Raw genomic sequence first — 14012 nt, 5'->3', positions numbered from 1 at the left:
TCAGAGTGCGCATCACCTTTCAACAGCTGACGGCTGGATCTCTTTAGCAGGTATCAGAGCTGGCATCACCTGCTAACTCTTGTGGTCATTAATAAACCCAGCATTGCAGCGGCTTCAAGGAGGCGAGGGTGATACAAGCACCAGGGCCAAAAACAGCTCGGAGGTCCAGTTTCAGAGGGGCAGAGTGGTGGAATAGATGGCCGGGTCACATCTCCCAAATGTTTGACTTGGCTTGCTTTCTATTATTACGTCACAGGGGCCTTGAACTAATGGAAGGGGGTTGTATCAATAAGCACACATACCTTCTAGCCCAGCGAGGCAGTCTGGGTGCATGACCACAACCGTGTGGATTTATAACATGACTAGATAGCAAGAAAAGTTTCGGGGGCTCTTAATGTCTTTCTAGCTTGGACCTACTATGAAAGAAGGGTATCAGAAAGGGGTGCAAAGCAAAATCCTAAAAAATGTGTAACACTAATCCCAGGAAAGAGGATACTGTAACTTGAAGAATGGAGTTGACTGGGCAGTATAAACATTGATATAAGGAAGGGTTTATTTAAGCACTCCAGCATTTCCTAGTAGGAGTTTCTGCAACTAGGAGGAATGTTTCCCTCAGAGTGCACTCATTGGTGTCAAGACTATGAACAGGGCCAAGGCTTAATGAAAGTGAATGTTTATATGGGATCTCAGTCTTGTAATATAGCGTGCACATTCAGTTTATCTTGTGTACTGCAGGTAACATGGTGAAATCTTAACACTGTGCATTGGCAGGATGTCAAGAAAAGGCAGAGTTTCATGTAGAGGAGCAGTTTTACGCAACGCGTTTCTGAAATGAGAAATTAGTACGGTAACGTGGAACCAGTTTAGAAAGAAAAGCCTAAAAAAACATAATGTTGCACCTAAGAGACTACCCTCTTCCTGCAACAGACACTGTTTTGCTTTTCCAAACCAGTCAACGTTTTGTTTTGCATTACAATGAAAGAGACGCGCGACCACATAACAAAGGATGACCTTTTGACTCTGAACAGGTTTTGGTGTCTGTTTCACATGTCTTGACGGTCATGTTTCAGGACACGCACAAAAAAAAAAAAAAAAAAAAAAGCTTGCAGCAACTGTGTCAAGTTTGGATTTAAATCATCTCCTTGTTTGCTGCTGTATCAGCTAAAAGCAGTGAAATGCACATGCAGTTATGCCATCGCAGTACGCCCAGGGGCGGCTAACCAGATCCAATGATGTGTGGGACCTAGAGCACAGCTGTCTAAGCAGGCAAGCGTTTTATTTCAGTCAGCTCTTTGGCATTCACCCAAGCGATTATACTTATCAGCAGCAAGCACACATTCAAATATTCAGTAAATCCAGATGTCTTTTTATCAGATGTATCAATTATAATTATTATTTTTTTTTTTTTTAACACTGATCTCTAATTTGGACAGCAATATGAACGATAAGGATAGGATATTTAGTAGTGCTTAAAAGAAACAAAAAGCTTTTATCAACAACAAAACAAGAAGCTGTTATCAACTTGTGAATCTGAGCTGAAACCACTTCTCGGTTCACTTTAGCTGCAAATTCCTGTTCTGATTCCTGTTCTGAAAACCTCTATCAATGAGCCGGCTGTTCCAGTGAATACAGGTTTAACTGCATCCTTCTGGATTGACTTGTAGCCTCAATGAGAACGGGGATCGAGAAGAACAGAGGTAATCACGCCCTTGAACTTGCTCAACCATGGGCAGCGGGACACCGCTTCTCTCCCCTGGCAGGACTGCACCTATGAAGAGACAACACACTACCCCAGGTGCAAATCAGCTTTCTTTGTCTTTTCCTGGGTGAAGCCCTAGCACAGGTGCGTGAAGGTCATAGCGCAATCACTGTGACAAAGTAGTGCAATGCTTTGATAGAGTAGGGTAACACCAAAGGACCACCCCTCCCTAAAAAAACACTGCTGGATAAGCATATGGCATTAGCTGGCAGAATGATACAAACAGATTAACAAATGATTTACAGGCTTCCAAGAAATGACTAGATACTGTTCCTGCTGCTAGCTTTACCATTAAGATCAAATAAGTTCTATTAAACTCCAGAAGTGTGAAGACACAGTTCTCCCAGTGTACAAGTCTAATCAATACGAAGCACTCATTTGCGCATCACTGTTTGCCTTGCTGAAAACGCTAAGAGAAGTGATGACTGTGCTTACTGTATACATGGAGAAGTATCGCAAAGAAAGCTGAACAAGGCTGCAAATTTGGGGGATGTATTTAAGGGTCCATTTAAAAAAAAAAAAAAAAAAAGGAACAGGTATTGGGTAGGTTTTCACTGCATGTTCTGCTTTTGAAATTCAAACTGAAAATGTATATCGTTGAACTTCATATTAAATAATGCGTGAGACAGAGGGTGTGTGGCCAAGCCAGACTTTCTGAACTGGACTCCTTGCAAGGATTCCACACACAGTAGAAGCATATTACCAGCACCTCACTGCTTCTAAAAAACAAATCCTTAAAAAAAATAAATAAAAAAATCTATTTTCCTTAGAAAACAACAGCGGTATCGAACAAAAGCTTTTACAAAACCAAGAAGTTTCAGCACTGGGGAAAGTTCTTGTAACTGAAGGCGGCTGTGCACGTTTTAGGGAAAAGCACACTGGAATCTCTGGGGTGGGGGAGCATATCCCCTCATTACAAAATGCAAGTTTGAGGTCCTCGGCTTAGGAAGGTCAGTGCTTGTTCAGTAACAATATCAGGAATACTTTGCTTTCCTCATTTTACACACAAACCAAGTTTTGGGGCACTTCTGACATTTGCAGGAACAAAATCACCAGTGCAAACCAGGGAGAAACATTAGCCACTGGGAAGGGTTTGCTGGGGCAGAACAGAAACGCAGCATATACAAATCGTTCTGAACTGTCAGCAAACCAAGAGGTTGCATACTGTCTGTTCTGTGTCCTCCATATGTTTTGTAACATATGGTTTGATTTTCCTTTCACAAAAAATGGTGCAAACTGCATTTCGGGGTAAAGATCTTGTTTAAAATCGGACCTTTTGTGCAGCATCAGATACACCTAGACTTCAGCAAAGGAAATTCTTACTTGGTTTGGGACCCAATGTGGCACAACTAAAATCATCTATAACATAGTCAAAGTTTCCAGTACAAGCACTGCACAGCACGGGGCTAGCAACTGCTGGCATGCTAACTGGGAGGGGGGGGAAACAACTGTAAAATTAACCAGTTGAAATGTTTCTTAGTTCTATTTCAAACACTGTCAGGTTTTGAGGGACTGTACTGAATAAGAGTTTTTACACTACACACACACACTAATATGCACACATGTTGCATGCATTTATTTTTAAAATATTTCCTTAATTTTCAGTTTGTCAATCAAATACAAAATACCAGCTCTGACAGCCCTACAAATGGCACAGCTAGTTTCAGTGCCACCATGACATTCTTATATTTTCAATTATTTCCTCCTTTTCTGCACATGGGAACTAACTGCCTATCTCTCAGATACCTGAAAAATACAGTTGACACAAACATTAAAATACATCATAGAATGAGATTTAGTATTTGGATTTTTACTCCCAAGTTTAATAACTACTAATACACTTACTGCTGAAAGGACTACATTAATACACTTTACATGCATACAGTAACGTCTACCACGATTTGCATTAAAATGTTGCAGGGACTTGGTACCAGGACCACACATACAGCATTTGAATGTCAGTAATTACCATGCATGCTATTAATGGCATGCGAATGCTCTGGGTGAGAAGCTGGGGGCGGATTTCAGCTGACGGACACTAGATCCCAATCAAGGCGATGCTTTGCTTTACAAGCGGGTCTCTGAAGCTTGAAGTGCTCTGTATATAGAGAGGCCATGGAATGGAAACAGCGCTTCAAACTGGTATTCTAAACACTGCTGTTTTTGCCTCGGTACATAGGTTTACCTGACAAACTTCAGACTTGCCTTAATCCGAACCAATCCACGGACTGCAATGCTCCACTTTGCAAGCTGCAGGTGTCTTTAGATGACCTTTTGTTTGATGAACATTTTTAAAACACTGTGCACTGGCTGCAGGCTATTTTTATTTTCTATTACACTCAGGAAATGTAATTCACACGGGTGCAAAACACCATCTGGTGCACAGAATGAAACGGGACAGCTAGCCCAGCTAGCGGCTCATGATTTCATTTAAAAACGTTTGATTCAGTTTTTAGACTGTCCTGCCGTTTGCCTGCTAAGTGTTAAACGTTTCTGATTCTGATTATTTTTTAGGAAACGACCATCCTTCTGGACCAGGGCTCAGTGCCTGGTGTATTTACTCAATCTCACGGTTAGTACAGCGCTACAGAGGGGGGGTGGGAATCTTGTTAAACAAGGAAGCAGCGAGTCTCAAGAACTTTCTGGTACTAAAATCAGAGAACGGATGCTCTTAACCAATGCCCCATTTCCTCTTACGCTAGACTTGCACATAGTAACAGACAGACTTTGTTAAGAACATATTAGTGAAACACACTAACACTTAATTGAGGGTAGTTTTGATTGGTTTGGTTATGTGAATGAAGCTGATATGTAAAATCTAACAAAGAAAGCTTAACCCCTTTCAATCTAAACCTTCAGAGACAGGCAGACAGGTGTGTACTTGAGTCCTGGGCCAACTAGTGCTGTTTTCCCAGACGGAGTGGCTTCAATAAACAAGATTTTAAAAAAAGACGAATGTGTCTCGCATGGTTTTAAATCAAAACAGGGATATATGATATGCCAATGTTTTTCCACCTGTGAGCAAAACAAACCGCAACAGCCTCCACCAAACGCGGTTAAACTAGTTGCCTTAGCAACCAGCCTCTCACTTTGTCCAGTCACTTCCTTGTCTACGTGATGTAACAATACATCTGCACTATGACTACCATGAGAGAAATAATTTATCATGATGAGCACTCTGTGACTGAAAGATCATATGCAGAATTGGAAGCAATTTGATGTGCTTTGGAATAAAAAAACAAAACACCTAATGAATAAAAATGACAGGAGGGATGAGGTCCTGTGTCTACACTACAGGGAATATCTGGCGCTGGGTCCCTACAGGGCGAACCGTTTTGGGGTTGCAATCAGTAATGTTCCTTTAGTGCACTAGCCCCTGGGCAGATACTCTGATGCTCACGGTTCAAATCCCCTCTTTAAACTCCGAAAGAGACGACCCATCTGTGCGCCTCATAAAAGAACTACAGTACAGAGAAGACCAGAAGGACTGCCATGAAGTCACTAGCAAACAGTTTACACATACATTAACACATACAGGAACACTTCTCTAAGTTGCCTACTATACACTGGCGATGTGTACACCACACCGAAATGTCTCCACGCAGTTCCCAAGCTACATCAGCCTCGTGTTAAACAGAGTTTTCCTCCTTGCATCTGAAAACAAATCATCTTTCACCTTCCCAGGGAATTTCAGGGCACTCTTATTTATCCAGTCCCCAACACAAACCTCATTCAGCAAGTAAACATCACTATAAAAAAACACCTCAGTACGTGTGTACATAACACAGGAGAAGCCCACAGGAGTGCCCTGTGGATTGCTGCAGGCAAGCAGTGTTACAGCAGAAGTTCGCAGAGGCGGACATGTCCTTGGTTGTATTAACCACACAAGCACATGTACAGTATGTCTAAACTAAACCATCTTTTTGCATTTGTTTTAAGCTCAATCCTTTCATGCAGGGTGAACTCTCTTCTAATCTTTATAGAGGGACATATGGAAGATGCAAATGCATGCTAGCCTCATATGAGTTCCCTTCCTAGACCGTGCTCTGACATTCAGAACTGTAATAAAGTGCTTCACAAACTCACCAGGTCTAAATTGGTTTGCTGTGAGGTTAGCAGGAAATGCTACAGAAAGAAAAGCTAACAAAATGTCTCCCTTTCTGTGTCGCATGACTCTTGGACTCAAAATCTTAAAGTAATGGGAAATTAATAATAAAAAAAGCCTTTTTGGGGTCCCTTCACCCCAGCACAGACCACGGGCCATTAGACTGTTAAGAGAAACACTTTCCAAGGCTGCCTGAATTTGGGGTGTTGAAACACTGGAATCTGAAACATTCCCAGAAAAGCGAACCAGATTTCAAACACTCCGTGTCCAGCGAGAGACTGGATTAAACCGATTGTGTGTCGGTAACAGAAAAAGGTACACAGAACCTGCTTGTGAAACTTTGAAATGAAAGTGTGTGGTGTGTGTCCAGGTCCCTCCCCATATATATATATATATAATATATATAATATATATATAGATATAATATATATTATATTATAATATATATAGATTCAGTGTATGGGATTTTTAAATGTTCAGATTGCTCATGTTCTGTATTGCCTGTTTCATTATATGCTCTTTGGTTGTTGTTTCAAGCCGGTACAGATTTTGAAAGTGCCAGAAGTGAGCCTGTGAGTGCCTGAAAGTCAAGTGACAGATACAAAAACATGCTCTCTTTCTGCTTCATTTGAATCATCTGGCTGTACCCAATCAGTTAATGCATTGGGCATCAACCAACAAAGAATGCGTCATGCTGTCAGCTGCATGGCAGGAGAGTTAAAGAGCTCACTCCTGTTAAAGACACACAGAATCAGAGTGACGTGACACCAGTCAAAAAAGCTGGGGGTTCCCCTGTTCAGGTTTTCACCTTAGAAGGCACAACGAACTTTATTCAGATGATTAAAAAGAAAAATCTAGAACAAAAAAAAAAAACGCACACAAAAACTCCTTCACCCACCTCCTCCTGCACAGAATTTGAAAATGTTTTCTGGAATTTCCTGTAGTGCAAAAACACGCTTTGGTGGCCTGTCAATGCGAGAGAGATTTGACAGGCCACAAAAGCAGCCCTCGTGGTGACTGACAGACACTGATCCATTGTGTTCTGAGAGAAGGACGCTGCAGAAGAATGAATAATATTGTTTGCGAGACCCAGACACTGATGCATATTCAAAAACGGAAGAGGTCCCGTCAAATATGAAGGACCGTCGAAACAATACAGCAATTAAGTTTGAAGCTCTCCTTTAGTTTTTTTTAACAGAGTGCTTCCAGGCTCTAACCATTATAAAGCACAAAACCTCCCAGTAGCATTAACACGCCACGCTAAACAGGCATGAGCTGTACTAGATCAGCAGATATAAGTGTTCAACAAATAACAAGACTCCCAGCCTTAATCAGTGGATTTCCCCTTTATCTTTCGACATTCAAATTAGAAAAAGTGGACCTGTTAGCAATAAACTAATGAACTGCACTGCAGTATGAAGAGGGGGGACACTTCATCTCTTCAACACTGAAGCCACACCAAGTATATACATGTAGACACTGAACAAAGAAAATAATGGATAAGCTGAAAACACACTACTTAAATAATTAGCTACAACGTTTCGGCTTCCGCCGTCTCCTGATAGCACGGTAGAAATAGTTTTTGAATTCTCTGTACCCGTATACATATAAACATATCTATCTAGCTATCTATATTTACACACACATCCAGATTTTCTTCTTTACCTTGACCCCAAGTTTACTCTGTGCTTTTCGAAAGAAAGTGGTCTTGGCTGTGAAGAAGCAGTCTTCAAGATCTTCCTCCAGGCTACAGTATCCACTGCTCATACTGTTACTCCCCGTCATTTAAAAAGAATCCCGAAGCAGACAAGTGTACACCATCCAAGCGGCTGCCCCGAGCCACCATGCCAGGGTTGGGGGGGGGTAGCTGGTCACACCGGCAGCGACAGCTTCCTTGCGCCTTCTTTTATTTATAATCCACAAGAAGGACAAATAAAACCCTTGACATGAGAGTCCTCAAGTACAAAAGTCAAATTACCAACACCTGCTGTCCTCCAGCATTGCTATCTGGGTTTAAATTAGCACCTTGCACGCACACACACACAGCAGTACCACCAGCTGTCAGTGCATGAACCTCCAGCACAATCAAGGCTGCCGCTTGGCGTGCAGCAGGCAGGTTAACAGACCACCTCTTCTGCTTGTCTGAGTTTATCCACGGAGAGAGTATTCAGTAGCCAGACCCGTTGAGCTCAGTGGTGTTTGCCTTCCTCATCTTCTGTTGCTGGCTCAGTTAGTTTTTGATTGCTACTTCTTCTGTTAGTTACAGTAAAGACTGGCTTGGTCCTCCTTTTCTCTCTCTCTCTCTCTCTCTCTCTCTCTCTCTCTCTCTCTCTCTCTCTCTCTCTCTCTCTCATCTGTGGTTTCATCTGTTATCTGCCTATAAGCTTACACCCCACCTCCCTGTTCCTGCTTGTAGCTGTTTTCAGCAGTTAAAACCACTTCCTCTTACAGGAGGTTTCTGATCAGATCTGTACACGCTTTTTGCAATTTAGTCCTGGCTTTGTCCCCCAGCTCCATTAACAGCCTCTATTAACACAAAACTCAGGAAACACAGTTACAAACTTAATATTAATAATCTGTAGTCTTTGTGGCTGATGCAGATGAATGCATGTGCTCTTTTATTAAACCAAGTATAAACCTACTCACAGTTCCTGTATTGCAACATAAAGTTGCAATGATGGTGCTAAGCCCTCACTGCACACACACACACACACACACACACACACACACACACCCCATGCTGCATGGATTTAGAGAACCAAAACCACTTAAGTATATTGAGGTTGCACAGCAGGAAAAACAGATACATACTGCAGGGTAAAAGAAAGTGAATACAGATCAAGCCGTTCTCAGTATCACACACACACACACACACACACACACACACACACACACACACACACACCTAGCACCTGTGCTTTGTGCAGTTTTGCCTTGCATGTAATTAGTACTTTTTACAAGCAGTCTATTTTCCAAACCGTGCTTTGCTTTCCCCCCCAGAAAACAAAAGCGTGAAGTGCTCAGATAGCTAAAGCAGCACTCTCAGCAGAGTTCCAAGTGTAGCTGGCCCTTGTTGAAGGTTCTGATGGGGACGCGGTTCAGACGGTAACAGTATTTCATTCTGGGAGTGTCACACTAGGTCACGTCTGAGTTTTTAAAAAGTTTCTACTGAAGGCGGGGGACATGTTCACCTTTTAAAAATGACTCAAAACAAAGTGCGTCCCTTTCCTCGCCCTCCAAAAAAGTTAACCTTTCATCAATGGTGCGTGAATCAGTTTGGTTTGTGTCAAAACATTTTGAATGTGGGTGAAGGAAGGGAAAGCATGTGCAATGGTGCAGAAAATAATTTTTTTTTTTTGAGGAATAAACATTTTGAATCATTAAGATGATTTAAGCTACAATCAGCTACATAGCTACAACAGTAACACATCAAGAATGAACACATCCAAAAACAAGTGGCTTACTAATCTAGCTAATATTGCTGTCTATTGCAGTCTAAGGGGGTGAATTTCAAAGGGTACGAGTCCAATCTGTATTTGAAAATGTACTTCTTATAAACCAGAAATTACAGCAAGCATGATTAATAAGCTCAAAGGTATACATGCAACCCAGTCTCTTATAAGAGTATAAGAGAACTGTGATACTATAGCAGGAAATATTGGATGACAGAATTAAAACTTAAGTCAAAGTCCTATAAATGAAAACAAGGCAAAAGAAACAGAATTAAATAAAGTGGCTAAAATAACTTTTTCTTTAATGCCACCTGATGGATAAATGCTTTCCGCTATTGAAGTTAATGTTAAAAAAACATTCTCTTTAGGAGGAAAGGTCTTTGTTTTTTTAACATGAATTACAAAATCTACAGAAGAACATGGTAACCCTAATTACAGATGCTACCCAAACCCTGGCTCTGAACTCAGCACGTCGAGACTGGGGGAGGACTGGACTGTCAGCGCTTGATAAATTACCTGGAGACACTGGGTCTGTGTTTATTATTACAATGATCAATCACGTATTGACTGTGCTGTCAGGAAACATTAAAAAACGGGTCAGTTTCTCTGTAGGGTAGTATCACCAGGTTCCAGCACCGAAATAGCCAAGCTTCAGAATTCCTGTGCCGTTGTGGGATCTAGGATTAGTGCCCCCGCACCAGTGCAAAGCTTTCCTGATACCGTAGAGATGCACTGCACTTAACTGCTCTGCATTACACCTTGCTGTACTCGGTCACAGCGTCCATACCAGAAAGAATAAGAGGCACCAGACACCTTCACTGAAAATATTCCAGGCTGTGATGCGTGGGCATCGTTCACAGCACCGGTACTCGGATAACCAAAAGCAGCCTGCTCAATAATTAAGTGACCTTTTGTTTTCAGAAGGAAGCAACATCAGTAGTCAAGGATATCTTGCTGGGTTGATTAAGCCTTTTCAGCCTGCGAGGGTGCAGTATAAGCCGATAACATGGCTCTGTCAGCCCTCCTGAGAAAATCTTTATTGTAGTGTTCCTCGGACACAATAAAACACATTTTTAAAAATGCATTTAAAAACTACCCACCCACATAAATCCTGTTTAAACACAAGTGTTCTTTCCAAGGGCAACTTAACTCTAGGTCTTTCTGTTTCACTAATTTCATTATCTGTTTGGTTTTATTTTCTGTCTGTGGGGGAGGGTTTGTTGAGCTGTAGCATCGCGCTTGCATGCCTTTCCGGTAGGTGTTCCTCACCAGAAAGTGGTGTCTTGAGACATTTTCAATCCTAATTTATGCTGTTGAAAAGCCATGTATATTTCATGAAATAATAAAAGAGCCTGCAGATTGCAGTGCCCTGTGCCTGGGTATGCAGAGTCTGCACATTGGCGTGACCTGTACCTGGGTATGCAGTGTCTGCACATTGGCATGCCCTGTACCTGGGTATGCAGAGTCTGCACATTGGCATGTCCTGTACCTGGGTACGCAGAGTCTGCACATTGGCATGCCCTGTACCTGGGTATGCAGAGTCTACACATTGGCGTGCCCTGTGCCTGGGTATGCAGAGTCTGCACATTGGCATGCCCTGTACCTGGGTATGCAGAGTCTGCACATTGGCATGCCCTGTACCTGGGTATGCAGAGTCTGCACATTGGCGTGCCCTGTACCTGGGTATGCAGAGTCTGCACATTGGCGTGCCCTGTACCTGGGTATGCAGAGTCTGCACATTGGCATGTCCTGTACCTGGGTACGCAGAGTCTGCACATTGGCATGCCCTGTACCTGGGTATGCAGAGTCTGCACATTGGCATGTCCTGTACCTGGGTATGCAGAGTCTGCACATTGGCGTGCCCTGTACCTGGGTATGCAGAGTCTGCACATTGGCGTGCCCTGTACCTGGGTATGCAGTGTCTGCACATTGGCATGCCCTGTACCTGGGTATGCAGAGTCTACACATTGGCGTGCCCTGTGCCCGGGTATGCAGAGTCTGCACATTGGCGTGCCCTGTGCCCAGGTATGCAGGGAGTCTGCACATTGGCATGCCCTGTGCCCAGGTATGCAGGGAGTCTGCACATTGGCGTGCCCTGTGCCCGGGTATGCAGAGAGTCTGCACATTGGCGTGCCCTGTGCCCAGGTATGCAGGGAGTCTGCACATTGGCGTGCCCTGTGCCCAGGTATGCAGGGAGTCTGCACATTGGCGTGCCCTGTGCCCAGGTATGCTGGGAGTCTGCACATTGGCGTGCCCTGAGCCTGGGTATGCAGAGTCTACACATTGGTGTGCCCTGTGCCCGGGTATGCAGGGAGTCTGCACATTGGCGTGCCCTGTGCCCGGGTATGCAGAGTCTGCACATTGGCGTGCCCTGTGCCCAGGATTGCAGGGAGTCTGCACATTGGTGTGCCCTGTGCCCAGGTATGCAGAGTCTACACATTGGTGTGCCCTGTGCCCAGGTATGCAGGGAGTCTGCACATTGGCGTGCCCTGTGCCCAGGTATGCAGGGAGTCTGCACATTGGCGTGCCCTGTGCCCAGGTATGCAGAGTCTGCACATTGGTGTGCCCTGTGCCCAGGTATGCAGGGAGTCTGCACATTGGCGTGCCCTGTGCCCGGGTGTGCAGGGAGTCTGCACATTGGCGTGCCCTGTGCCCGGGTGTGCAACCTTTAATCACCATGTTGCAGGCTCAGGTGTAGCAATAGCAATGAGAGATATGGAGCAGTGCTGGGAGTTCCACAGAGCTCATCTGCACCCAGCGTTCAATCTCTCTAAACCAGTCTGAACACCCTCCTGCTGCAGAGGGAAAGAGAAGCAGGTTCACTGTGACTGAAGTGGTTTCTCACTTGTGTGCAGGAACGCCACAACCTCTTTTAAACGATTCCCTGCGGAAACCAACAAAACTGAACAGACTTTTTAAAAAAAACGTACGAGACACTGCAAGACAGAAGATGAAAAGAAATGCCCGAGAGCTAGCACAGAGCATGATCTTCTGGCTAATCTGGATTTGCAATACTGGCACGGTGAGCTGGATTCTGTCTCCTGGAAACCCTTTCCCGTGTGCTGTCAGACCATTTAGGATTGATGAAATTGTCTATTCATTTAATTCCAGCAGCTTCAGGAATTTGAGGGGGGGTTATATATATATATATATATATATATATATATATATATATATGAAAAAGGAAAACTGCCGTGTACCAAAAAGGTGCAAAACCGAAAAGAAAAAGATAATGTAGGTCCACAAAAATGTGAATAATTGATACAAATTCTATTAGTATTTGATAGAAATACTACCAGGATGTTTCAGACTACAAGTCTGGATGGAAAAAGCAGTGCTTTAAACAAGCTTGTGACCCATATGCAATATATTATACATACATACATATACACACACACACACGTGGGGGGGACCGCCTTTAAAACTGGGAGCCTCAAATCAGGGAGTGCTTTATGGTCCAGAGAGGGGCAATAAATAAAATTTAGAATGTTGCGTTAATAAACACAACTTTGCAAAACTCCATTTAAGGCCTGGAGCGGAGAGACGAGAAGTGAGGCGATTCAGCTTAGAGAAGGGAAACTGCATTTTCGTTCTTCTAACCATGACAAAACGTGTACTTCAGCTGCACCCATTATCACATTGGGTGCATATTGGAGTTTATTGAAATATGTTCAGTATGGAAAGGATTGGACGTGGCTGTGCCTTTGTTCAAGGTGCTGGGTGTATTATCTCTCTTCTGGGTGAATGCATGGTGCATTCAGATTACCTTTAATAATCTGAATAATGGTTGCAGCACAGACGGTTTGCTGTGGTAACACTTGATGGTAATTCATCACAATTTGCATTCTGTTATCATGCCATTAAGGTAGCTCTCAATGCTAATGAAAGTGGAGTTTTCAGCTTCTTTTATCCAGCCTCAGAGCGAGGCTTCATTCCCCTGGTACAGCACAAACCAATTTACTGTATCTCATATTTAAATGCTGTGGATTAAACACTTTCCCACGCTGGTTGTACTGAGACAGGCTAACTGGATAAAAGAAATATTGAGGAGAGATATTTGGTCAGATATTTCATGCACAGCTGGAAAAATGCAATTTTAAGAAACACTGGACAAACGACCTCACTGCATTCTGTGTCGGGTTCTCTTGTATCCCAGAGCGACCGCCTGGTGCTCTTTTACTGCTGTCTAAGGATACCTCCTTGTTCATTAAAACAGACCCTTAGCTGGCAGGAGCGCTGTTGCTGAAAGCATGCTGCCCTACTTTCATTTTTTGCTGAAATCGAGCCCTGACGAGTCCAAGTGAGACAGCAGCCCGCCTCTGTGTTTGTGTAAAGACCTGCTGCGTCTGATTTAATGGGATGAGAAGTAACTGGAGAGATGGATAATAAAACAGGTATTCAATAGCACGCTTTGGTAAGCCAGGAGGCACATTCATTCATTCAGTCTTCTCATGTTTGAAAACCAGCCTGAATATTAACGCAACACCAGCATAACACTATAATATTCTACATTCGAGCCTGTCAATGCAAATCTTATCTGGGTTTAACCCGGGCGCTTTTATTTCACGTCTTTACAGGCAGTCCTGCTTTGTAAGTCCTTTCAGCAGATAGTGAGTCTTTAAGTGGCTCCCTTGGTCAAGACACATGTCACAGAGACAGCAACCGCAAGCCTGTTTCACTGAATCGGAGCCTCCTT

At 43.4% G+C, this 14012-nt stretch overlaps 1 protein-coding gene across 3 annotated transcripts in view; it reads right to left on the bottom strand.

Annotated features, from left to right (window-relative positions):
- LOC121304686 (ras association domain-containing protein 5-like) overlaps positions 1-14012 on the bottom strand; it is a 38150-nt gene that overhangs the window by 9815 nt on the left and 14323 nt on the right. Inside the window, exon 1 of one of the 3 annotated variants that reach the window (XM_041235960.1) lies at positions 7530-8462. The exons of the other annotated variants lie outside the window; for them this stretch is intronic. Within the exon in view, the coding sequence (XP_041091894.1) occupies positions 7530-7649 (120 nt within the window). The 5' untranslated portion in view covers positions 7650-8462. Of the gene's footprint in view, positions 1-7529; positions 8463-14012 lie in introns of those variants that run through there. 3 annotated transcript variants of the gene reach the window in all.

The sequence above is a fragment of the Polyodon spathula genome, chromosome 39 (genome assembly GCF_017654505.1).
Source record: "Polyodon spathula isolate WHYD16114869_AA chromosome 39, ASM1765450v1, whole genome shotgun sequence".
In the NCBI taxonomy this organism is placed as follows: Eukaryota; Metazoa; Chordata; class Actinopteri; order Acipenseriformes; family Polyodontidae; genus Polyodon; species Polyodon spathula.
The sequence above is the reverse complement of the archived record's forward strand: the minus strand, read 5'-3'. Positions and strand labels throughout refer to the sequence as shown.